The sequence below is a fragment of the Ambystoma mexicanum genome, chromosome 3p (assembly GCF_040938575.1).
Source record: "Ambystoma mexicanum isolate Mex_15411 chromosome 3p, UKY_AmexF1_1, whole genome shotgun sequence".
In the NCBI taxonomy this organism is placed as follows: domain Eukaryota; kingdom Metazoa; phylum Chordata; class Amphibia; order Caudata; family Ambystomatidae; genus Ambystoma; species Ambystoma mexicanum.
In genome coordinates this window covers 545,977,598-546,004,604 of record NC_090925.1, presented here as the reverse complement: position 1 = coordinate 546,004,604, position 27,007 = coordinate 545,977,598, and the positions used below count along the sequence as shown (strand labels likewise).

The window sequence follows — 27,007 nt, the reverse complement described above, 5'->3', positions numbered from 1 at the left end:
TACTGCTCACCTGTGGAGTCCCACATGGTTCCAACCTCCCCCCATTGATCTGTACATGGAGCGGATGGGAGTCCTCCTGGTCACACAAATGAAGGCAGTCATACCAAACCACTCCAATAAAGAACAATATATGTTTAGTAAAGCCATACATTTTAGGGCAGTTACTCAGATGAGGCAGTGGAAGCTATATCAAGGATAGCTTGGTTTATATAGATGTGGATGCTGAGTTCACATCATTAGATCTTGCTGAAGCATCAATTTCTTCCTTTTTTGGGAGTTGAATGAACAGTCTTAAATCCATAGGATGTTCAGATGTTGAAGTTTGACCCTTTATGGCGACTTTGAAGAATCAAGGAAGAACAATACCAAATTTGGCATTCATTTGCTTAAAAGGCAGGTCTAAAGTTAAAAAAATATTTTTTGCATGAGGCAGTCGCATTTGGTACATTTTGAGAGATATAGATATTGCAGCAATTCCATATTATTTGTTTAAATAAATAATCTGGATATGCTTAAGTATTCTTGAAGACTGGCTCTGCTGGCAGAGACATTCATAGGTCCAATTCTATGAGCTCTTTGAATGTTAAGACTCACTTACAAGGAAGAGCAAGTCATTTAGGGATTGTATAGTTCCCACAAATATAATAGGATCATCTCCCTCAACTCCTTCAGGAAGACCAACAACGCATACGTTATTCTGCCTGTTTCGTTTTCAAATGTTCAGATTGTTTTTGCAGAGTTTTAACAGATATTTCCAATTGAATCACTCTGTTAGAAACATCCTAAGCATTACTAATTCGTCTTTACACTTCATCAATCCTTGTTTCAAAAGAAGCCCATTTATCATTCAACTGTTATAATTTCATATTGGCAGCTTCCAAAAATGGCTTCACGGTTTTCAACTCTGAAAGCATAGATAGCATAGTTGAATCAATAGGTGCCTCTTTAGGTATTGGAGAATCACTTTTAGGTCTTTTATGAGCAGTGACACCTGTCTAGATTCTTTACTCAAATTCCCCTTTGAGGAGACCATAGTAAGAAAATATGATCACCAGACCAACCGCATGGTCTCTGAGGAGAGCCGAAGTGTAACACACCAGATGTGTGTATTTAAATCACCTTTTAAAGCACAACAGATACTTTTATAGAACCTTTCCTGTGAAGAATTAAGCCAATCCTCTATTTAACCTTAGTTTAGTGGATTAAACCAGGTTCAATACAGAATTCTTCACATGTATATTCCATGCCACCCAGGAAAGCCTCTATCTCAAATGTCACATATCTCCTCGCTAGCTTCATTTATCTAAATATGTAAAAGTATTTCTGTTAAATAGATATTTCATAAAGCGCCACTTGGAGGAGACATTTATAAGCTGTTCGACTATCCGCCTTCCTCTCACTTTATTCGTTGAGTGTGCAAGCGCCATGAATATGTCCCGCATGAGGGCCTCAGGAAGCTGCATCTTCTCAGCAGGCTCTAAGACGTGTGACGTTGGAGCCTCGGATATTTCAAGGCTTCAAAAAGCTGAAAGAAGCTGTCCAGCAGAAGCCTCGTTATATTGTCGAGCCCAGCATTCAGGTAGGTGATATTATTATTTTTTTGGAATGGGGCTAAAAAGCTTTTTTATCCCTTCAAGGAGAGGAGCGCAACGGTTAGGCTGCCATCAACAACGACACCAAGCCATGCCCCTCACATAGAACTTTCTATCTCATAAACTGAGGATTCCTGACTGATATTTACTGAGATTTGGTGAACAGCATTTTTATTTCTTAAAAGGCGTTTTCTTCGATTTTTAAATCATATTAGCACATAGAGATGGTTATTGACCTCCTCTCAGCCAATTAGAAGTGTGCTTTGAGTGCAGTCAATAACTACTGGTATAGGCTGCATTCTGAACATTCTGCCTTCAGCTGCAGACAGGGAAACAAGATTGCAACTTTCAGGCAAGATTTGTTTTCAACAAGGACCTTTTTTTGCTCAAATGTGATATTTAACACAAGAAAGACAAACCTAAAACATTGGAAAATGCTTTCACTTTCTTATAGAGAAACCATTGACTTTTATTTTACGTGGTACCAAATGCATGCTCTTGTTAAATCTGTTCCACTTCATCCATGTTGCAATGAAAATGCTTAATTTATCAAGACAATCACTCCATTTTAAAGTAAAATGTTTTACTTCACCACCAAAACTCCAAAACATGTAATGCTACTACCAGTGAGTGCTAACAGCCTCGGGAGGGGTCATTATCTCTTGGCATAATGACCCTTCCCCCAACATGATGGTGGGTCATTATCCCACGATAATGACCCATTCCTCGGTCTATAAGGCTACATTATTTTTAAAATCCACTTTTCCTGTCTCTGGCAGATTTTAGATGTTACTGGCTCATAAAGAATCACAAAAGAAGCAAAAAGGAGGGAAGCAACAATGACAACACACCTGTATCAATGGTTATGCCACTAGCCATGTCCATTAAATCAATACATCAGATGCTTGATTGCTAGATAGAGATGATGCCTGTGCCTACGCAGATTTTGCACATACAATCTTCAGTCTGAAGTGTCTGCCTCCCTCTCTCTACCATCTCCCATTACCCCACATACACAACAGCCCATGACCACTTTGGGAAGCTGTAAAGGAAAACGCAGAACCGTGTTGTAGTTAGGAAGGAGACGGAGGGAAGGACACACTCTTATTCAAGGACATGCAGCATGTCTGACCTACAGTCGAATGTGGTCTTCTCAGCATGTGTCACTCCAAACCCGGATTAGCTTGGATTAAAAAACCATGCTAAACGCCCATTATAGTTAGGCACCAACTATAAGAGGCAAAAGGTAGGTAGAAGAGCATAGCTTCTAACAGACAGTTCAAATCTGTACAAATCTGTATATTAAAGGCTCTTTCAAGAGTTCTTCGCTCATTTAGGATGGAAACAAAAAACAAACCAAAAAAGACAGAGAGCAGGAACTCAAGCTTTGATCATCAGGAACCCTATCCTTATCCACTTCAAATCCAGTAGGAATATAATCCCTTGTTGGAGTCCATACGTGTTTGGAATCAGGGGCAGCACAAGGGTCGGCACAATGGCTCACAGCAGAATCCCATGCTTACATCTAGTGGGGATTATATTGGCTTTGGAGCAAAACCACTCCTATGTTCTCCTAGTCCACTAGCAGGACCAATGAGAACAAACACATGTAGCCAATAAGGGCAACCTAAAAAAGGAAGAAAAGCAAAGGAACTTAGAGGACTTCATGTACCTGTTCAATGTAGTGGAGGAGGCTTTGCCCCAATGGCGACAGAAATAAAAGCAGAAAGTCACACTGTGTCACAAGGTGATTTATACCCATCTGGAGGAAAGGGTGGAGTTATGCTTTTACATAACAATTTGGGAGGGGCATTTTTTGTGGGAGCTGCTAAATAAGCTTCTTTCTGGATTCTGCTGCACCTCATACAGTAACTGCTGAGAGGAGGAAGACTGATGAGATAATGACACTCTCTGTCACATCGGTAACTACAGGCAATGAAAAACGTAGGGCACAATCTAGATATATATCCCAGCTGAGAAGGAAGTACAGCACTGATTGTCATTTTAATACAACATATAATAGATATGTCAGAGGCCCATAGTGAGCGATGGGAATTCTTTGACGATCAAGATACAAATATTGGCATGTACATTTACCTGATTTTATATCCACTGGCCAATCCCATGTTTGCATTGTAGGGGCACACAAGGGTAGTCTTTACACCATCCACTCTTTTGACTTTCAGCTGATGGCTGAGAGATTCATGGAATCCAACTGTGGCGAATTTGCTGGCGCAATAATCCTGCTCAAAGAAAGAGATAGCGGGTGTCAAGCAAGCAGCATAACCTTCCACCCAAAATTGTTTACGGTAAAATGGATGCAACCTGGTAAGTATTTTAGACGAAAAAGAGAATATGGAAAAATGGCTGCCCATTGTTTGGTGGTTTGAATAAAAGGACAACAGGTAGACATATTTAAAAACACCCTTCTTAAGTCGTGCATAAATGGCATGTAGACGGAATCCGTTTCCTAGCTATAAAATACAGTTGGATTGCAGAAAACCCTCACACTGCAGGCATACGCATATAGAGATGAGACTAGCATATCTCCTGGAGGCTAATTAAAAAGTGTAGGTTTATAAGGTGGCTACGTTCAGATATGTCATAATGAAGATTAACCATGCTAATAGCGCAGGGAGTCTTGATTCTATTAAAGACACGGAGGCAAGCATTATGTTTTAACTTCTTTTCTTTTTTTTATAACTCTTTTTATTAGTTTCCACTTTAAACATTACATAACACAACATTAGACTCTAGAGGAGTGAATCAACAAAAACTTGCACAGAGTCTTTGGATCCAAGGCTGTCACATACATTCATCACCATAGAATATTGTTTTTACTACATATTATCCCCACCAAAAATATCGCCGTATATATGGTCGTCTGGAACGGCCATAGGTGATATTTTTGGGGGGTTCATTTTTGGGGTTTTTGGGAGCAGGGGTTGCGGGGGTGTCCCCTGCTCCTTTAAAAATAATGCAGGGGTTTCGGGGGTGTCCCCCGCAGGTTCCATGCCTTAATATCGCTGCAAAAATATGGCAATATTTTTGTGGGGATATTAATACATGGAACCACAATATTATCAGCATTGTCACATCGTCCCTTCGTGCTATGCAGTAAGCAATGTTTGATGGTCTATTGATGATCTTCCCATTTCTCCCATATCTTTTGGGTTTTCCCCAGACATCCCCTGGCATTATAGACTCACTGTTCCATTGCTATGCATATATTCCCGTCTGTAACCCATTGCTCATATTGCAGGGTTATATCAGACCCTCACAGTTTCGCTATGTTCCTTTTAATCAATGCTGTAGTGGTTGAAAAAAATGATGTCATATTGTGTCATTGCCCCCTCATCCTCTACCCCCAGTAACAGTAGCTTTGGGTCTCTGGGGATCACTTGTCCCAATACTCTTGAGAGCTCATCACAACATTGCTGCCAATACAGTTGGATATGGGGACAATCCCATAATATGTGAAAGAAAGTGCCTTCCTCCTGTTTGCCGCACAAGCAGTTTGGACCCGCAGTTTTGCCCCATCGATGGAGTGCTACTCTCGGGTAGTATATCGTGTGTAGTATCTTAAGTTGTATAAGGCGGAGTCTAGATGAAATGGACATTTCGCGAGGGTACATCATCACCATGACCCAGTCTTCTGGTAAGATAGCGCCCACATCCCTCTCCCACTTAGTTTTCAGGCTTAGTAATTCAGGTGTAGCAAAGGAGGTTATTGCGCTGTACATCACAGAGGTGATCTTTGTATTGACGCGCTCCAGGGCTATGTTCCTCTCCATGGGGGTACCTTCTGGCATGTCGGATAGGGCCGCAAGATGATTTTGTAATGCGTGTTGTAGCTGTGTGTGTCGATACCGTTCGGTAGCAGGAAGATTGAATCGAGTAACTAAGGTCTCGAAGGGCAACAGCTTGCCATCTGCTATTACATTGCCAACTTTTGTTATACCCAACCGTATCCAACTCAGCCATCTGGGGAGCTTGTTTACTTCGGGGAGATTCCTATTTTCCCATATGGAGTTAGGAAGAAGACGGAGGGAAGGACACACTCTTATTCAAGGACATGCAGTCCCAGCCAATGTATTTATGTGTTTCTGACCATATTAGCGCTGTGTGTGTCCGCATTTCCCGTGAGGATGTGGCGCATGTTGCTTGGTATAAAGATTCCAACGGTTGCAGTTCTGGCCTACCAGTGGTCACAGCTCTAATGTGCGGTAATGTTACAGCACCATGTAACATGTCATTAATTAGAGCCATCTGGCTTGCCCAGTAATATGTCTGCAAACGGGGCAACCCAATGCCTCCCTCCCATACTGACCGTTGAAGTGTGCAGAGCGCTATCCGCGGGTGTCCACCTCCCACAGTAGTTTCCTGAGTGTGCTTTCAACCTTGTGGAACTCATGCTTTGGAACGTTCAAAGGGGCATTCTGAAGAATATAAAGGAAGCGAGGCAGGGCTATCATTTTGAACAGCGCTGCTCTCCCTAGCAGTGTCAATGGAAAGTAGACCCAGTAGCGTACATCCTCCGTGAATCTCTCCACAATTGGACGAAGGTTCCTGGTCATATATTCATTCAGATCTTTTGTGATCCGTATGCCTAAATAGCGGAAGTGACTCGTTTCAACACGGTAAGGGCAGTCATCAGGAACGACATCCTCTACGTCACCAATCGAGAATAATATTGACTTGGACCAGTTTACCCGCAACCCACTGACGAACCCATACCGCTCTAGCAGACGTGTCACTATGGGACAGGAATCAGCTGGCTCTCTCAGGTAGATCAGCAGGTCATCTGCATACAGGGATACTGTGTCTTCCCATTCATCCGTCTACCGAAAGTCACTCCACGTCTGTGTGTCTCTTAATAGCCCCGCTAGGGCTCTATTGCTAATGTGAAGAGCACTGCGGATAAGGGACACCCCTGTCTTGTCCTTTTCCCCAGTTTGAAGGGTATTGATGACCATCCATTCTCCCTGGTTTTGGTTTCGGGGGAGCTATAGAGGAGTTGAACCCAACCCATATACTGTTCACCAAAACCCATGTGGTGCATTATCTCCCAAAGTGCCTCCAAGTATACTGAATCAAAGGCTTTTTCAAAGTCTATTGCCAGTAGTGCTAGGGAGTCCTGGAGGGCCGATGTTCTTTCCAGTGCAGAATGCAGTCTGTGTGTGTTCATGCGTGTGGACCTCCGTGGCATGAATCCACATTGGTCTGGGTGGATTAGTGACGTTATGACTTGCTGTAACCGGTTGGCGAGTATTTTTGCTAACAACTTAGTTTCGCTATTTATGAGGGAAATTGGCCTATATGAACTGCATTTATCTGGGGGTTTATCTGCTTTGGGTATCACAATTATAGTTGCCTTTCTAAGATCTGTGGGCAGGTGACCCTGTTGTTTCGAGTGTAGGATGCTTCAACTTCTTTAATCGAGTCTTCAGTAGTTTCAACACTTCAAACAGAAAAAACAAACAACTTTCCATTTTTCCTTCGATCTTTTTTTTCTTTTGAAAACTACATTTCCCTTTTTTTCTAGTCCATCTTTGTAGTCCACAGAACTTCCTGTCTGTCGCCTCTTGGCTACATCCTGTCACTAGCTCCACCTCTTCTTTGGGTGCTCTGAACTGCAACTTTATAACTGTCCAATAAACACGGCATACTCAAACCAGCGTGTTTCTCAAGGACGAATCGCTGTCCCTTCCCCACACGGGCTTCACCACCACAAGGGTAAACTCCTGAGCTTCCTCCGCAAGTAAAGCCTTTCAACCGTTTTTCTGGTCATCTCCTGCAATTCAGAAAAGACACCATTAGGAAGGGAGAATGTACTGCCCTATATCACCCCACTGAGCGAAATTGGGTTAAAACAATGCCAACAATAGACTGCATGTGCAGAGTGGGAAAGTAATGCTCGCCTCTGTGTCTTTAATAGAATCAAGACTCTCTGCGCTATTAGCATGAGGAATCTTCATTCTATGTCAAGACAGGAGGCGAGCATTATGCTTGTTCAAAGCTCTGCACTACTGCTTCTGCCAGTGATGTAATTAGTTTGAAATAAGAGGACCTAACACGCTGTCACTCGACCAGTCCGCGGCGCTCAAAATGTCTGTGAGTGGAACGTCCGCGTCGAAAGCTCTGGAAGCCATGGCTCCCCTCACAGAGTGAGCCCCGAATTGGCCCAAGCTGATTACTGCCTGCTGCATAATCTCTCTGACCCACTTAGCTATGGTGGCTGTTGCCACAGCCTTAAATGGCCATCGGCGCGTGATAAGTAACTGAGAAGTCACTGCCGGACGATGCTCTGCTGTCCTGGACTCATATTCTCTGATACAGGACAGGACTCACAACTTCGGGTGCCCGGGCATATACGAGTATGATATAGATGTGGAATTCGTCTTAGTCCTTCTAGCTGGCCAGTCGCCTAGAAACCTCAGCACCACGGTCACATCCCAAAGCCGAGAGTATTTTGGCACTGGAGGTGAGCGGAATCTTGCTCCTTTCATTAGTCTCACTACTGCTGGGTGTTCTCCCACTGGAGAGCCATCCACTGCCACGTGTCCAGGCTGACCTGTACATGCCTAGTGTCCTGGAAGTCTTGTCCTTCTCTTGGAGGACAGCCAGAAAATTGAGGACCGATACTACAGGGGCAGAAACTGGAGGAATACCTCTTCTTGCACAAAAATCTCTCTCACGAGTGGATGTGGCCCAGGAGTCTGAGATGAGCTGGGCAGCCGGGCCTGAAATGCCTGGCAACGCCCATTTACCCCTGACACTCTGGAGGCCATCAGCGGCAGCGACTCCCATGCTCTCAGACGATGACACTGTCCAGCTGGGTCTGTGAGCAGCTGTATGTCTTATGGGCGAATCTGCTGGAAATCCGAGGAAAGTTCTATCAGACCTGGAAACCATATTTGCGGTGCTACGATCACTATCATTGCCTTCTACCTGTGCACTTCTGATATAACTCTGCTCAACATCACAAACGGAGGGAACGCATAATGCAGCTTCCCGCCCCATTCCTGTAGGAACACATCTGTCCCCTGCATTTTGGTGTCCAGTCTCCTGCTGAAGAACCTGGGTGTCTGCGCGTTGAGCCTTGATGCAAACAGATCTGTCTGGATCGGCCCCTGCAACTGGTCCAGCTTCCGGAAGACAACTCGAAGAGGCCTAAACCCCAAAGCACAGACATCCAGTGCCTGCCAAGTGTCTGGCCACAGACTGGAACAGCAACTGACCAACACAAGTCCAACCAGAAGACAACCAGAGGCTGTACCAATTCATGCTTTTACACTTGGACAATATGCACAGGGATTTTCTCGTCAATAGTGCACTTTGAACCATTGTACAGCCACCCACTGCCACCAGTCACTCAGAGCCTGAATATCCCCCAACTATTTTCACCACGGGCACCAAACCATCCAATGCGAGTCACTTAGGGCCCTCCATCAACAGCTTTAAATGTGTGGCAACCACTCCCGCCCTCCAACACCATACACCTCCAATGCCTCGCTCCAACACCTTCTGGTTTACACAGTGTCATCCTCCAGCAACTTGAGTCTCCAGCATGCTCCAACACCTTCAACCTCAAGCAAACTAGCGACTTAAGTCTCCTGTGCCACCCTTCAACACCCCAACAGTGTTTCATTTACCTCCCTAAAATGTCTTATATCTGCATTCGATGCATTTCAACACTCTCACAACACATTACATCTCAAATACTCTCTCCCAACATCTGTAAATCACTAATTCTCCAGCTTATAAGTACTGGAACAGGAACTGAATCCATGTCGCACTGCAGCCTCTGGTTCTCAAAGCAAGTGCGTTGCCCCTGACCTATCCTTCCAAATATATATTTTTTTTCTGGAGGAAGCAACAGATGGTTTACATAAAAGGCATAGGGCAACTTCGTGTACATTAATTACCTCACCTTACGTCTATCTACAGTGTATCTGTGATGCAGGTCTGGCAGATCTAGGTTAGGCCCCACAGTGCCAAGGCAGGATTGGTGGCAGAAGCCCCTGGGGCCCACCCCTCTCATCACAGGCCCAGTGGCTCACTGGATGTGCAAAGCAGACAGGAAACACTGATGAGATGTGCGTTCATGCTGTGCTGTCACTGAGCACTGCAGGCTGCTCTTACCCATTCCCAGCTAGCTAGACCCAGCCACCATGCCCTATGAGCTGCACAGACAGCCCGCCTCTGAACCCAACCATTCTGCTTTCTTCACTAATGGACTGCCAACCTGTTAGTGATGGCGGCTTCATGGTTTTTCCTGCATCCCTGTTATTACTTCAGCTAGCGAGATCTAGATTCCAGGTGAAAAAAGCTGTGGCACATTTAGCTGCATTTACAAACGCCTTTTTGAGGTGCAACACGGATATATACTCTTTGCACTGCATCTTTGTCCAGTGGCTCAGGGGTGGCAAAGCCAGGTGTAGGGGTAGCAGAGGGGGAGCCAGGGGTAGCAGCTGCTACTCCTGGCAACCCCCAAATGACGTCCCTGGCCAAAGGGCTATATTAAGAATTAGAACACCCTAGCAGGTGTTTTGCAATCCTGATTGGTCAATCTGCGGGCTATACGAACTGGTATACCCCGCAGATTGATCACAGCCCGGAAATCAGGTTGGAATTACTTACGTGTTCCCGCTGAGCTGCCGGCAGCCGTGGAAGCCTGCAAACTGGACGCGTTGGTCTCCGTGTAATTTCAGGGCGGAAAGAGTTAACTTTCCGGTCTGAATTACACATTGGAAGACCAACGTGTGCCACGTAGCCCCGCCCAGAGAAAGAAAGCCGAAATAAACGCTTTCCGCTTTCAGGTCGGAAGCAAAGCATTTCAACAAGTGTAAAAGCTGCATTTTAGCTTAATGTGGATTGTGAATATGTCGTTCTTTCGGCAACGAAGTCACAGGGAACCTTGCCTCAGCTCCTCACGTTCATTGGTGCATGGAAAGGCTAATGAAAAAGAAGGGCACACAAATGTAAGTTGATAGCCTGCTAAATGAGTGTATATGCAGATGCTGCTTGCAGATGTTTTGTAACTGCATGTTAGTGTGGAGTATTTGGAAGCTTACATTTCTGTAGTGGGGGAAAAACACACGAAATAACTTAATTAGAATAGTGGGCAGGCATACCCACACCTGATTCCCCTTTAATGGCATTCTCCTCCCACCCAATCACCTTCCACCACCCTATAAAAAGAAATTAGACATGTTTAATTGAAGTACAAAAAAATGCTAAATGGCAAAAAAATGTCTGCAACATTTATTTACCATTTTGCAATTTTTTGTACTTCAATTAAATGTGTCTCATTTATTGTACTTTAATTAAACACTGACGGTGTTCTAATAGCTTTATAGACCTGCAGCTCAGGCCGTACCGGCGTTATGGTCCCTCATACCTCGTTAACTCGGTCTTCAGGGCCCATCACGCCTGGTACGGCCATCGCTGCAGGTCTATAAAGCTATATTATTTTTATTAATAAGCAAAGCAATAAAACAATTAACAGAAACATGTTTGCACTCATAGTGATCACTAGCTGAGATGTACAAAATGGATGATAAAATGTTAGCCAAAATAGGACTATCAAAAACTGCATGCTTTTTGCCATGTTTTAGGAAATGGGGCAGGTCTGACTGAATCCACACATTAGTTAAGTTGTGGACAATTTGTTAAGAATCATTAATAATGAGCAAAGTAAAAATAATATGCAGATGAGTTGGAGTTCGGCATGTGCTAGCATACTGTTTGTAAGTTCATACACTCCTTCCTGTACGCTCTTCATAGCCAGAACCTTAGTTGGGCAGACGTTTCAACACTTGATCTGCAAAAGTGAGCAGTTATGGGAACTCAGCATGAACCTCTCTTTCAGGGCTCCACTTTTATTTTTATATTTACTTTATTCTTGCAAAGGTCACGTATAGACTGTTTAAATATATCTAGCGTACAGCAACATCTCACAAGCATATAACATTTCCATTAATAAAATGATTTGGCAAAGTGTGATGCTAAGGGTACCAGATGACCCCTGACAAGTGGGTGCAATTTAGATATTAATAGAAGAAAAGTGCATCGATTGCATAATATTTGACTAGTGGAAAGATGCGGCTGTGAAAATGCACGTCGTCAGCACTAAGTTGCACTCGAGTACTGCAGCTGTGTGGGGATCCGGGTGTGGGGAGGGGTGGGGGCAGGTTAGTTCTAGGGCTCTGGAGGAATCGCCTGCTCCCCAGGGTGCTAATTGGAAGTAATGAGCCCATAAGTGGCCTCAAAGATCATACATCATAAGATTATCTTCTAAGATAATTCACTTGCGAACTAAGATTGACATACTGTGTAAAGATTAAACACACGTTTGTGAAATGCAGCACTGTCTATAAACTTCATCTACTTTCTGCAGTAATAGTGAGCAGACAGGCTTTGCGGATATAAGGTATCCTCACATATCTGGCCAACTGCACAAGATGGCTCACAATAAGCTCTACTTTCTGCTTAATAAGTGCAACTCAAATATTTGAGTTTTTGCTACGGTTTTCGCTTATCTCAAACGCACGTCAGGAAAAACTTATTGAAAACAATGACATCATTTTAATGTCTTATTTCCAACAAATTTGGTGCAAAAAATAGAAATTTTGCACCAAATTGCAAAACTACCTTAAGGTGAAAGAGCAGGGAAAAAATAGCAGGGGAAGTGCAAAAGAAAAAATCTGAGAAATAAAGAAAAGAATATTCAAAAGATGTAGGCAAGAAAATACGTTATGAAAAAGAATAAACATGCAGAAGAATTGGGGGCAAACATGGGGGATTTCATTCCCCTCTTAAAATGCATAAATGAGCTCATGGCTCAAATCCCTGTTCTAAAAGAAAACTATGACAATGCATACAATGGAACAACAATTTGTTTCCGTTAGAAAAATACATTAGAAACGTTTTCAACAGCCTCCAGATAAGTAAATAATGATTGGGTTGGCCACTTCAACTTTCAAGGCTACATCTATGGGTCCCGTTCCTCAAAGTAGACAACATCATACACAGCTATAATGAGCATCCGGATGAACAAAACATTATAACATTTTATTGCAGAACCAAACCAATACAAGCCATTTTAATCAGAGCGATCATTTAACCTTGATGAGGCCTGATGAAGCCCTCCAGCACCCAAAAACATGCATAAGGTTTCTTTCAAAATCACACCATTCTCTCCTTATCAGCACATCAAAGAATTAAATAAATCCTACCTTATATTTGCTGAACCTCAGATATGTGATTTATTGACTTTCAGCACAGCTGGTTAATGAGGCTTTCCCATCAATATATCACAGTATGTTTTATTATTTGTCTGTTAGTCTGAAAAACCAACAGAGATGTTTTGGAGAAAAAAAAAGTTCATTTACAGAGATAGATTATTTGACACTGACCTCGATGCCAGCTGTGGCAATCAATCCGTGATAACTGGAAATTGTCACTATGTGCCCGCGATTCATCTCTATCATTTTCGGAAGGAATGCTTTGACAGTCTGTAAAAAGAACAGCCACAACTTACTGTTACATTGTACTTTAAATGAAGAAAATAAACATTATCAATGGTATTATTTTTTAAAAATATTATGCATTAAGACTTAAATCGAAGTCGAACTAGTCTAAGCTACTAATAATGTTCTTTGAAGTACACCATGCGATAGTGCCACATCAAAAAAGTGCCGAACTAAAAGTGCTCTTTTGAATGCGAGGTCTCTTCCCTGCCATGCCATTTTCTCTCTTACAGAAACCTGGATACACACATATTGAAGGCCGGCAATTGCCCTGGCTGTACCCTCTGCGTACTCTACCATAAGCAGGACTAGGCAGACTGGCAGAGGAGGCAGTGTTGCCATTATTTTTAGATAGTCATTTACACATTTTGAAGTGCCTGAACTTGCTATTCAAGATTGTGACATTCTCAGTCTTAAATTCGTCATTTTAAAATCAGCGTTGTTGCATATACTTCTTTTTTTCCATCCTTCTACGGGTGTAGGCTTCACTACACAGCTGCTTCAGGCCCTCTTACCATCTATACGTACAATCGGACAAACACTGGTTATGGGAAATTTTAACCTGGGTTTAAATGACTCTACCGACCTTGAGGAAACAACTTCTGGGCCACAGTCTCATCACTAGATTATTGTCAAGCCATCTACCGGTCCACCAATGAAAACGGTTGAAATTTGGGGGTATTGGGGTATTCATCAGAAAATTGAAATGATAAATGTTACCTATTTCCCATGGAAAGACCACTAATTGCATTGTTTTGAGTTTCTTCCACCCAATCCCCCTGCTAGAATTAAACCTTCCATCTCTGAAGATCATAATGCTGCTATAGAAAGAGCAATTAGTGTCTAGCGTATTAATTATGGAAATGCTCTACTACCAGGGGCTCACAAACTGCTATATATCGCCTCCAATCGTTAGAATATATAGCTGGCAGAATAATTACTTGTTCCTCTATGAAAGTGTATATCACTCCACTTCTTGGACATCTAAACTGGCTCCATGTATCAGCCAGGGTTACGTTTCAAGTGTTCACAACCATTTTGAAAGCTCTCCATTGAGTAGGCCCAAACTATCTTCAGCGCATGGGTTTGCATTTTTATGTCCTCCCAGACCTCTTCGATCTACTGTTAAAAACAAACTCTCAAAAATGTATTACAAAAGATCCAGAGCCTTATGCAAAGCTCTGGAATTCGTTTATATATTTATTTGATTTGTTGATAGCGCCACGACCAGGAAGTATCACGACGCTAGCACCTGTTAGAATGTGAAATACAGTCATGAGAAAGCTGGTAGGCCAGGCCTTATACATATTTGTTAAACAGTATGGTTTTAAGTGTCTTTCTGAAGATTATGTACTGAATCTGTTCTTGGGTAGATGGTAGTAGGGCGCACCAATGAGTAGGAGCTATGACAGTGAAGCTTGCTCCGCCTGCTCTCTTTCTGGGGAATCTTGGTATTGCTAGGGTTAAGGTGGCAGAGGAACGTAGGCAACATGGTGGTTTAAAAAACGTTTAGAGATTCGCTGATTGAGGTAGATAGGTGCATTGTTGAGATAGGTAGCTCATTGCCGAAAGAGCTTTGCAATATTGACAAACATTTGTAATTTAGACACAGACTCAAAACATTCCTGTCCCCCAGCTGAACCAGCTCTCAACAAATCCTTTTCAGCTCAGTGCTTGGATATATTTTGGGGTGTAAGGTACAAATGTCCAAGATAAAATAAGAAGTATAATATATCACGAGCTACATTTTTCTTTTCTTTGTCCACCCTTTGCCCACTTTAAATTATTCCATGGCCCACAAAATTAGAAAATGCACCTTTCAAATCTTTCACCTTTAGCTTGGCAGCCATTTTGCTGCTAAGGTGGAGTGTTGGGAATGAAGAGGCACCAGTATCAAAACAAAGAAACCAGCCTCTTCTCTCTTATTCCAAAAGTAATTTGAGGTTGGGGGCAGACTCCAGTAACTTCAATTCGCTATACTGGATGTGCCATTAAAAACATCAAACCTTGCCCCATTGTGAGAAAAGGGGTGTCAAAATTACACATCACCTGAGACAGCACCGGCCCTTTTGTTAAAACATGGTATTCTATATGATTGAGCATAAAGGGTTTGGAAAGGCTTTTGTGAATCACAAGTCTCATACTTACACACTGAAAATGCCCCCCAAAAGTGAGGATCCATGTATCTCTTTGAAAGGAAATTCCAGCGCACACTTTAAAGGCCGTATAGGCTAGTGTGCCCATTCTACAAAGGTGAGCGCTGGGGGTTCCCTTAATGGAAATAAGTGCACCTGTGTGGAGGGTACTGGAATTTTCATGAACTCCTCTGTAGTAGTTAGTCGTTTAAGGCTTCAAGGACTACACAACTCACCTGGACTACTTTTCAAAACGTTTAAAGACAATGCTCCCCTAATGACAGACACCTTGTGGACTTCATAAGGAACTGTGGAAGTTTGGATACATAAAGGAATGCCATACAATTAAGTGACCTCTGTGCTCTTTATTTAAGTGTTAATGCCAGTGAGTGTGCAGCACTATTATTTAATCGAATAGTCAACCTGGGAGTTTTCTCTGGGTCTCTCCCAGCTCATTCCTCATTCTTGCTCCCTCTGCTGCTCTTTCACGCGCGCCCTGCACACAGATTCATTCCCTCGTGATATTATTAAATGCTGTAATTACTTTATTTGAAAATATGTTATGCCCGGTGGGATCCTAAAGACTCCGAAATGAGGAATAATTGAAGAATCTACATGACTGAATCAGGCATACACTTCCTGTTACCACACACTTGTGCATGTGTAACAGTAAAAGAGTTAGCTAGCTATTATCAAGGGTTATAAAGACAAACTTCTTATGAGGCTCTAAATGTTCAAGAGGAGGAGGCAATATCAGGGGAAGAGAGGAGTGGTCAGGAGGACATGGTAAGAGCAAGGTTGCAAGATGAGTGGGTAAGAACAATGTTGCCTGTGGAGTTAGTGAAATCTGATGGAGGAGGTGATCGCATCAGAGATTGGAAGTGACACAGATGAGGTAATGACATCGGGTGTCAAGCGTGATACAGAGCTGGTTGACGTGATGAAGGTGGTAGAGAGGCGGTAGAAGTTGTAACATTGAAGGGAAGAGGTGGTAGCCTGGTGGAGTGAGTGCCAAGAGCCAAAGGTTTTGGAGTTGGTAACACCAGATGCGTATGGTGGTGTAGACCAGATGATGCTAGGGAAAGGGAAGAAGGCTGGAGTAAGACAGGAGAGGAAGGTTGTGTAGAAAAGGAGGCGGTGGCAATGCAAGGCAGTGAAAGTGGGAATAAGGAGACGCCAAAAATGAGTCAGTTAAGCAGACAGGACAGGAACATTCAGCTGACCTCTTTGACCCTTGGCAGGATCATATGGTGGGAGGAGGAGTGACAGTGGGTCAGGGAGCTAACAGCGAGATCAAAGAGAAGAGGGGAGAAGGAACAGGAGCAACCCCGTGTAAGACTGACCCTAAGCAAAAACTCTTCAGCGCTCTCTGTTGTCTACTTCCGCAGACCCGTCTGCTAACAAGGCTACTCAGCCAAGTGCATCTTGGGATATGGGACCCTGGAAAGGTTGCTACTAGTCCTAAAGCCCCCATCTCCCAGTTCAAGGGGTGGCAAAACCCCTTTTGGAACTGTGAGGACTGGAATGGAAATTCAAAGCGCCTGGATTACTTGAGGGATCAGGAATGATATTTGCACTGGTCTCCCAGGCCTCAGAGACCCGGACAACCAAAGGAAAAGACCCATCCTTGCCATTTTGTTTCTGTTTGAAGTAAATGATTTATACTTCAAGATGGCCCCTTCTTGTAACTAAAGCCCAAATAAAAATGTTGGTCTCATATAAATGGTCTTGGCATACTTCTTGGTCAAAGGGAGCCCCGTGACAATGCTAATATGCCTTATACATTCTTGGTCATGTAGTCATGTAGTCAAGTAGTGGTAAAAAAAGAAATGCAGCGATGCAAGTGTGTATCTCTAAAAAGCAAGAAATGTTAAATTAATTTAAAGGATGTCTATGTGAAATGCCTAAAGAACTCACTAGTTGGATGTACAATTAAATCTAGGTAAGCAGCAATAAATACTCAACACATTTGCCCCTTTATTGACATCCCACGCATACTTCCTGCATCCAGGGATGGCATTGCCATGCCACATTGTCAAGTATCTGGATGTGCCCAAACCTGTAGGCTGCGACACTCTGCACTCGGTCAGGTGTGAACTGGTGGGGGTAGGGAGGGCAGCGAGGGGTGAACAGCGTCAGCTAAATACACATCGCTTTTGAAGAAGCTGGTGTTGCAGGGGAGAGGGATTCATCAAGAAGTGGAGCGTTTTAGTGCGTACAGAATGGGAGGCCTCCTTAAAGGGCTTTACAAGCTCAGACTGTATGTGCTCCATATCAATATGCCCATGCATTCTGGGACATGTAGTCCTCTAATGCTAAAATAAATGCAATTGTGAGAGTCTGTATCTCATAAAAACAAGAAATAATAAATACTTTAATTACAATATGCACTGTAAAAACATGAAATAAATAAAAGCAATATATCATAAATAACGATTAGAACTAAATGCATTCACCACTTATTTACCACATCCAAGAAAAAGAAGACTATAATAGATCATTATAAATGCAACCAAATACATCTTAAAGGTGTTCCCTGTACAGGTTATTGAATGCCTACACAAATTGCTGCGTCAAATTGAAACCTTGGACCCAATTGATTTAGCATCACCCAGTTGAGTGGGTGTTTTCCCATTGGATGAGGTGCACAGCAGCTGTGTACCCTGGTGCCTAATGGGTGCACCGGGCAGGTGCTTAAGGACACAGCCAGCAATGCTGCTTAGAAGAACCAGGACCTGAATTCCTATGTGATTGAAAATGTGCCATCACACTACTGTATGCCTGTGGCCAGGGCATGATGGTGTGAGTGGTTTGACCCCTATTGAATGACAAGCAGCCGCCTAGTGGTGAAATGATGAACAGTGTCTCGGAAAGCTATGCCTGGCACGCATCCGAGATACATTGGTTTCTACTAGATCCAGCTGCTGACATATGTGTGATTTACACATCTCCTGAACGCCATGAAGACAGAGTCAGTCGTTTCCTGTCCTCCTGCCTGTACACGCCACCTCGTCCATACTGTCTGCAGGCTATGCCAAGCGTGCCCATCCCTCCTTGCCCTTCTTTTACCCACTTTTCACCCCTTACTCTGCTGCGTCAACGCCCCTCTCTTCTTCACTTCCCGAATTCCCTTGCTCCTTCTTTCCCGCAGTCCTCACTGCTCCTCTTCCTCCCTGCGCCCCCTTGCCCTTACTTCCCGCAGACCGGAAGCCCACCACCTCTACCAACGCCAAAACAATTGGCTTTGACAAGGTTTCTTTTTTTTAATGCAGCTGTATTAATGGTTGTGCGGACTTTCTAGAATGTATATGATCTCAATACTTTTAAAATGCGTTTCACATATTTAATCGGCCTCGTGATATGCTAGCCACATTGAGCGTCTGGAACATTCTAATCTCGAATTTGTAGTTCAACATGCGCCTGGGGTTTGTATCATAATAGGATTACATTGCTTTGCAATCCTCTTAAATTGTTCGGTTTTTGACTGTCTGTAAGGGTTTCGGGTGCTCTGAAATCAGAATTACGCTGTTCCAACCGTGTCCTAAAGCCCTTCAGATAAGCTTCTATAATGGAATTCGTTATGGCAATAAGATTAAAGCAAAATATGATTTGCAAGCGTTGCCTGAGAGGCAACAGCAATAGTGAGTTTTGTGGGTATTCCGGCCCTTGTGAAGTATAGGAAAGGGCCAAGTCTACCAATTTCACAGTCCTTCCTGGTCTCCCTGTGCAGGCAGGACAACTCCCAGCAACAGCATCCACATACATTGGAATCAGCGCTGCTGATTGGGTGACGCATTCAGTTAACCCTGGCCTTTTGCCTCTGCATCCTGGGATTTGTAGTTTCCAATTTCCATGCTATGCTTATGTCCTCCAAGGTCCAGTCTTCAAAGTGTTGCCATTGCTGCCAAAAGGCATCCCCATGTTACTCTTGAAACCTTTAAGCCAGTCCTAACTTTGCACACAGGATGCTGAGATTCAAAGGCCCATATTTTACATGAGAAAATTGAAATTCGACGCCTGGGCTAGCAAATCGCATACGCAGGACTGGCAGGAGGCATTATGCATGAAACGGGACCATTTGTAAGCAATCTGATGTTTCTTAAAAACAGGACAGTTTGACAAATGTGCATATGTGTACACTTGGCATCTCTGGCTGTTATCCATTGCCCGAAGAACAAAGATAAGCAGGCACCATCGGGACATCTTCTAGTTAATCCAAATGTTGTCATTGTAGAGGAGGAGCCAAATGCCTCCACCAGAAGTCCCGCTCCTATTCTGGCCATTTGTTGGAAGCCGGAAATTGCGACATGCCCAATGCCGATAATGATACCTTTACCGCGAAAAGATCTTCGAAACAAGGAATCCACAGAGAAAGCCCTATAAAATGTACCCGCAGAGATATGACGGTCTCCTGAGAGAAAGTGCTGAAGAAGTGAACAAAAGAGGCTGGTGACGTCACAAGAGATGAGAGTGACGCACTGAGAAGGATGATCGGAGAAAAGAATGCATAGACCTTATGGAATCTGATGACAGAATAAGGAATGGCGTAACCTTTCATGTGCGATTTAAAGATTGCATGTGCGAATAACACTGAAGAAAATATAAGTTGCTTTATAACTGTACAGATGCTGCAATGCAAGTAGACTAAGTAATCATGAAGGCTGGCTATATGTAGCGAACAGACTGCAGGCAGTGCCGCCAATATACATATATACATGTGTAGAATCTGGATATTCAATGTCGCAACTTTAGTAAGCCAGGACCCGTGAAAGAGAAGGGCAGAAATTATGGCGCAACAGAGAAACACAGCTGAAAATCAAGGAAGGATCGAGAAGGCTGCCTGGCCCAGTGTCAAGGGTTGGGGCAGCCGAGAACTGGTTATCTATTCAAGGAGATACAAAGAACACGAGAATGGAGGCAAGCTCCTGTTAAGGTACAGCGGAAACATTATGAGTGCCACTTTTTATTAATTTAATATCATTAAATGCGAAGAAAGGAGCTCAAACACAGTCTCCTGTACACATGGGGTAGATGAAAATAGAACATGGGCAAGCAGCACCGAGACTTAAAGACAAGGATGTACTTGCACTCCCTTCTATTCTCAGGAGCAGTGATACTTTGCAAGGCCAATTTCAAAGACAATTCAAATGGCAGGCGGCATGAGTGATGATGGATGATGGGCTAATTGTGTGGGGAGGCAAGATCAAGTCCACCCACAAGCACCTGGGGTACCAGCTTATGTGCTGCTAGCGAAGTCAAATGTTCCAGAAGGGTACAAGAGTGCCATGTATTGAAGAGCCCTATAGTTTGAGAGCCAATGGTGTGTCTGTTGAGGATGACTTGCAGAAGGGTGGGCATAAATTGACCACCTGACTATAGAGATCCAATCACAATCCAATCCCCTACAGAGTTTGCCACCCAGTATGACATCATGTATGACACATTCTTACTATAAAAGTGTTAATATTTATGTGATGCATTGAGATTATGCTGTGAGACGTCTGTTGATGTCCGTTGTAATCCCTGTTTTAGATCATTGAGATTAAAACAGATTATGTTTGCCAATTTCCTGAATCAGTCATGTTACTGGTGTAAGAGTTATTCTGCATACCCATCCATGTAATGACGCGCTTCCTCATTTAAAAGGGCCTAGCGGTTCACGTGGTAGCATGTCGGATGATTCCAGACCCATCAATTAAGTAGAACTCCAGAGTTTTGGACGATCGAGCACCCCTCGATATCTAGCCAGAAGATTGCATGGTTCCCTGTGGAGAGCAAAAATCGATACCGGTGGGACGGGTCCCTCTTTGACAAAATCCCTCCTGGTTTCCACAGGCGTTTCGCAGATGGAAGGCGGAAGTGGTCGATTGGAGAGGGGAGCCGATACCGAAGGCCCGAGTTGAACGAGCGAATGGTGAGTAGACTGAGGGGAGTGGCAGACTTTGGGGATGGGATTGTGGTAATTTAGAAAAGTAACAGGGCTGATTATAAAAATGTCAACGAAGAGCGTTTTAAAGTGTAAACTAAGAGCGTTTTAAGAGATAAGGCCCGGGATTCATAACCCAAGGAGTTTTAGAAGAACTCGTCTCACACCCCAATCAGGGTAAACTAGGCGGCACTTAAACAGGTTTATGTTAGGAGATGGGTTAAACTCTAGTCAGAGTATTTTGATGAAGAAGAGTACCATGGTTTAAATGTAAAAGAGTCGACTAGTCTGTCTGTCTATTTGTCGGTGCCAAAGAGAGATAAGAATAAGTTGTTTAAAGCTGAAGTAAAGATAAAAAGTTATTGCCGACCAAAAAGTAGGGTGAGGTCATTGAGAAAAAGAGGTTTTGAGCGGCGAGTGTTGAAGCACGCTCATATTTGTTGTTTTTATAAAGGTATCTGTGTAAACACTGGTAAGCATTGACAGTCAATTGAGACTTGTCACAATGGGAGATATTACTCCTCTCATGGACCTATGCAAGACACTGCCAAAGCACATGCCCAGGCTCAAACAGTATAGTGCGAAGTGGGTAAAGGGCACAGCAGATAAAATGTTTATGCCATGGTTGCAAGGGGGATCGCTGTCAAAAGCGGTATTACAGCACATTGTAGAGGAGAGTGTAGAGGAGGTCCCAGGCATGGCCTGCACCCCTACCCCTCAGTTCGAGGTACCAAGAGCGTACATGCCAAGGTATGTGACGTATGAGGAACAGATGAACCAACAAAGAGCTGCACTGGGACTCTGCACAGTGTACATCAGAAAATCCATACCTGTTGAAGTGCCCATAACCAGACAACCCTGGGCAGCACGGTACCCTATCAGACAGCCGTACTAGCCGCTGAGACGAAATGAAGAGTACCTACAGACGGTCCATGAAGAGACCCAAAGAGCCTTAATGGAAGGCCAGTGAAAATGACATAAGAGCCTGGACAGACTTGCAAATGAACAAAACCGGCTATCGAAGATAACACTCCAGTGGAAGCAGTTATGAAAATAGATGTAATGGACGCAGGAAAGAGACGATGTTAAAACGTAAGGAAACATGCTACAAAACAAGATGGAAGTAACCAATCAGTTAACACGTGTAAATAGGCTTGGAACGCAAGAAGCTAAGGAAACAATACTGCTTGCTATGCTTAGTAGAATAATAGAAGCGGCATGCACTAACTATATATCTAGCTCAAGAAGCACATTATATAAGTGCGACTCCATTTTTGTGGTGCAGAAGTATGCCCAGGCGGCCAGAGGCCTACTAGGCCAGGTTTCATATTCCTGCCAGAATGGAGGGAAGAGCGGAATCGAAACTCAACAAAGAGCGGCTCATGCCTGGGAAATCGAGGTCATCTCCAGGAAGGGAGGAGAGCGGCAACTCTGAAGAGTCGAAACCTCAGAGCATACCAGCCTGCCAGTGAAGGTCAGGTTAAAGAGGCCCCAGGCAGGTGGCGAGGCTGTAGAAGAATCAAATACACGAATAAGAGGGAAACTGAAGCAGATTCATGGTGAACAGACACATGACCAGCCAGGCGCGAAGAGGTAATACCGCCTGATGTCATCCAGAACTCGAGGATGCCATAACTTTTCCTGATAAGAGGCTACAGCTCCGAGGCCATACCCAGCCAGCTAATTGACACATAGCCCTAAGATACTGATTGATGGAAGGGAGGCAGGGTGAAACTTGGGACACCTGGCACCTGGGTGTCCATTCTGCATGCTGCTAATTAAAATGGGGATTTATGTCTAGGGGTGTAACCTGCCCAATCACAATGGACCAAGTTATCTGGAGTCCTATAGATAGTAGAACCAATAGGACGTCATACAGGTAGTGACGTCTATCACGTGTGATGTAGAGGGAGGGGCGTAGATGCCCACCCGATAAGAGTTATCCAATCCGCATGCTCTATTATCATATACAGATATAGCACCTACACTTAAATTACCTTTCCTAACCAATTGTAGTGCATGACAAGTTTTGTAGAGTTAGACGTCAATGATGACGAGTTTTAGGCATAAAAGTTGATGTTCAACTGAAGTTCGTGGAAGTTGGAGCGAGACAGGCGATCGCAACGATGTTGATTTCCATTTGTTTCCGCTATCTGTTCGAAAGCTGCATTTCGTTTTGGGGGAAGTGCATCCAATCCAGCACTGTGTGTTTGCCGCTCCTCCCAACGCATCAGCGTGCTTCCTGGAGGAGGCGGGGTAGGAGCAACACGTGACTGGATCACGTGATCGCGGCCGCCTACAAAGGACTAAGGCAACCACCCTTGTGGCGTTAAGCCCGGCTGGAGTAAAGCCCAGTGACTGTTGTGCGGCTGTTGGAGTAAAGCCCAGTGACTGTTGTGCGGCTGTTGGAGTAAAGCCCAGTGACTGTTGTGCGGCTGTTGGAGTAAAGCCCAGTGACTGTTGTACGGCTGTTTGGCGCAGTTGGCGCAAAAATCTACATGTGACTTGCAGGAGAACCAACAGCAGCCAATAACAGCTGAGGTGAACTCGAGGTAAGGTCTACATCGTTTACAATACTTGTTCATACAACGTGAGACTGCGGGAAATTATATCCTTTGATCACGCTGTTTTGTCTAATTACGACTCGATAAAAGACCTTTTTCCTCGGGTCTGATATAACTAAAGTGACTACTTAGCACTACATCTTCACCCTTGGTAGTGAGCACTTCTGACGTAAAGTGACTAACTACCCCAGACTTATTTAAAGTGTAGACACATCGCTTACCACTTTCTACCAACAAACGGTGTATACATCACAGATTGTTGATTAAACTAAAACTTGATGAAACTTCGTAGCACCAAAGACATGGAAGGGGCAGGGAATGGATCGTATTTAAATCAAAGCTGTGAAGTGATCATACCAACTGCTCAACTCGCTCAGGAGAATGCTAATCTGATGAATGGACAAGAAATCCAAGTTCTGGTACATGCTGATGAAAAACATAGTACTCCTACAAAAAGTCAGATAGAGAAAAATCCAAATATCGCTATAATGAATAATTGGAAAAAAGGGTTGGAATACACTATCTCAACAAGAAAAATACAAAGCAAAATAGAAAATCATTTCGGGAATAAACGACATAAAAGCCACAGTGACATCGAAGGCGAATCCCTCATTCTTTGGGAAGAACCAAGACACTCTCAAACCCCGACTTCTAGTACAGAAATACACATTGTTGCAGCACACCTGGAAAAAGAAACCTGTACCTCATCTGAGGAAGACAACGCATTCACCCCAACTCCACAAAACCTACAATCTTCATCAACTGTTGTACAGCTAATGCTGGAACAAAGGGACTTAGAAAGAAAAGACGATGAAGAAATAACAACACATCCAAATACAGACACATTGAAAGCACTGAACTTTGTTCTTAGCTCATTGGTTTCAGTCTTTGAGATGCTAAAAGGAGAAGTCCAATCGCAAAATGGGACATTGCTAGAAATGACTAAAGAAATTTCTCTTTGTGACTCTACTTTAGTGGGCCTGGCAAATGCCATCAATACAAAACTGAGCACCCCAATTCAGGCACTGAATATTGAGATTGTAAAACAAGGACTCGACATCTCCTCTATCCAGCAATCACTGAAAGAAAAAAATCAAATTGAAAACCAAAACAACACACTTTTGAAAGAGATTTTGTCAGCCTTGAAGGGACAACTGCCCCCAGTTCAAATAGAAGAAACCCCAGAAAAAATTCAGGAATACTCATTGGAGGACACCCCACTTTCAGATTCAATAATGGAAGAATTCTTAAGACTAGCTACAGTACTAGAGGAAGAGGCAGATATTGGAAAAAAACACAAAAGAAACTAAATCTGATAACCAAAAAGCCAATCAGGTAGGAAAACCTCAGGAATGGCAAGAACAAGGGGAACAAACATCAAGAGGCAGAAGAAAAAGGAGAAATCACTTGGCAAAGAGAAAGAGCTCTAAATCTTCACAGTCTAAAAACAAAAGTAAACATAACAAAGGGCTGAAGCAAAATAAAATTGGAAAAGAAAAGGGTAAGATCCAGGGAAAAATACAATCCGTTGGGATTAGTGAGGAGCAGGACACCATTGTGGGCGACTCTAAAACCCCTCATATCGGCACAAAAAAAAAATAAACTCAAAATAGGAAAAGGAAACCAGAAGGCCAAAATTGACATCTGTACAAAGATCAATTTAACTAAAGACAAACAATTGGACGATATAGTTCCAATAACGAAAGCAAGCATTGGCTTACAAACAGAGGAGCTGACAGGACAAAAAAACAATCTAAAAAAGAAAAACATAGAGATTGGAAAGGATCTGGAAAAACAGATAAATCTAGAGGAAACAACAAGAAAAAAAAACCTAGTCGCTCAACCTCAAAAAGAGAACATAGCCAAAGCAGTCAAATGGGCCCCAATTTTCACACAAAAAAGAAGGCAGTCTGTAGTAAAAAGAACTTGTGGGAATGTCACTGCCACAAATCAACAGGAAAACAGGAAAATTGCCCCCATCTTTCTAACAAAGAAGCCGTTGGCTTTCAAGGACCCAAGCACAACCCTTCCAGGTGTAACTGTTCCAGCAAACATGCTGGGGAAAAACACACCTGAAATAAATGACAACCAAATAAAAAACGGAGAAGGGAAATTCGTCAAACTTGATACCCAGATGCATCGTGAGGAGAATGCTGCAGGTATCCACTCACTCTCCGAAATATGCGATAAACCAACTGAAAACACATCAGTGGGAAATGCCAATGAAAGGATTTGGTTGAGATTGCGCTCAAACCGCGGCCACTATAAATCTTTAAACCGGGGAGTGATTCTGAACATAATACAAAAAATAGGAGACCTCCACTCTTTAAAATCCAACGACATTGAAAGCGTGAAATTCCCGTCGTCAAGTGATCCATTCCTGGTTGAACTCATTATGACTTCAGCGAACGCAAGAAATGATATCTTGCGAAACTCAGTTGAGTTGGAATCCTATGGACTGGAAGTTTCATGCAATGATAAGAAAAACAACATTATGGCCAAACACTGCATTCTCCCATGCCCAAACAAAGAAACAATATATCAAAATGAGGCAATCCTCACAAAGCAAGGTAGTTTAGAAAAAGATCTCAAAACAAAAGAAAACACCCTTATGCTCCTACCAGACATACTGTCAGAAGTTCTGAAGAAGTTGGGCTTGGGCACACAACGACTTTAGAAAGAACCATGTTAACATCTTTAGTTGGAACACAAGAGGCTCTAGTGTCATCAGAGGCAAAGAAACAAGGTCATACTTATTCAATCAGGGGGATGCGATTCTTTTACAAGAAACCTGGTTGGTTAATCCGCTAAACATCGAAGGGTATATGGTTCATTGTTTGTCAGCCGTACAAAAAACATTGGGCCGGCCCTCAGGAGGCTTACTAATAGCACTAAAAAACCAAGTCTTTAAAAATGCAAAGGAAATATGGAATAATCCCCAAGGCATTCAGGCATGCAGAGCTGAAGTATCTATACAAGAAACCACCACAACTTGGGTCTTTGTAAACATTTACTGGAACCCTGCAACATCGAAACTAGACTGTTTTCTAGAGAACTTAGCATCTCTATTCGAACTACTAAAAACAACTCTAGTTTCTAGTAAGATCGTGGTAGCTGGAGACTTCAACACGAATTGCATATATCCCCTAAAAGGAGACCGAGATCGAGTAACACATAGGAAAATTACTCTGGGAAAACAATGGCAGGATTTTATGGAACAATGGGACCTCCATATGGTAGTGCGCTCACAGGAGGG

The 27,007-nt window shown here is 43.3% G+C and overlaps 1 protein-coding gene across 1 annotated transcript in view; it reads right to left on the bottom strand.

The window, feature by feature from the left end:
• The window catches only part of LOC138580607 (retinol dehydrogenase 10-A-like), a 210,051-nt gene that overhangs the window by 96,897 nt on the left and 86,147 nt on the right, over positions 1–27,007 (bottom strand). The window contains exons 2-3 of the mRNA XM_069651275.1: positions 13,013–13,111; positions 3,690–3,835 (exon numbers count right to left, since the gene is read on the bottom strand). Of these exons, the coding sequence (XP_069507376.1) occupies positions 3,690–3,835; positions 13,013–13,111 (245 nt within the window). The remainder of the gene's footprint in view (positions 1–3,689; positions 3,836–13,012; positions 13,112–27,007) is intronic.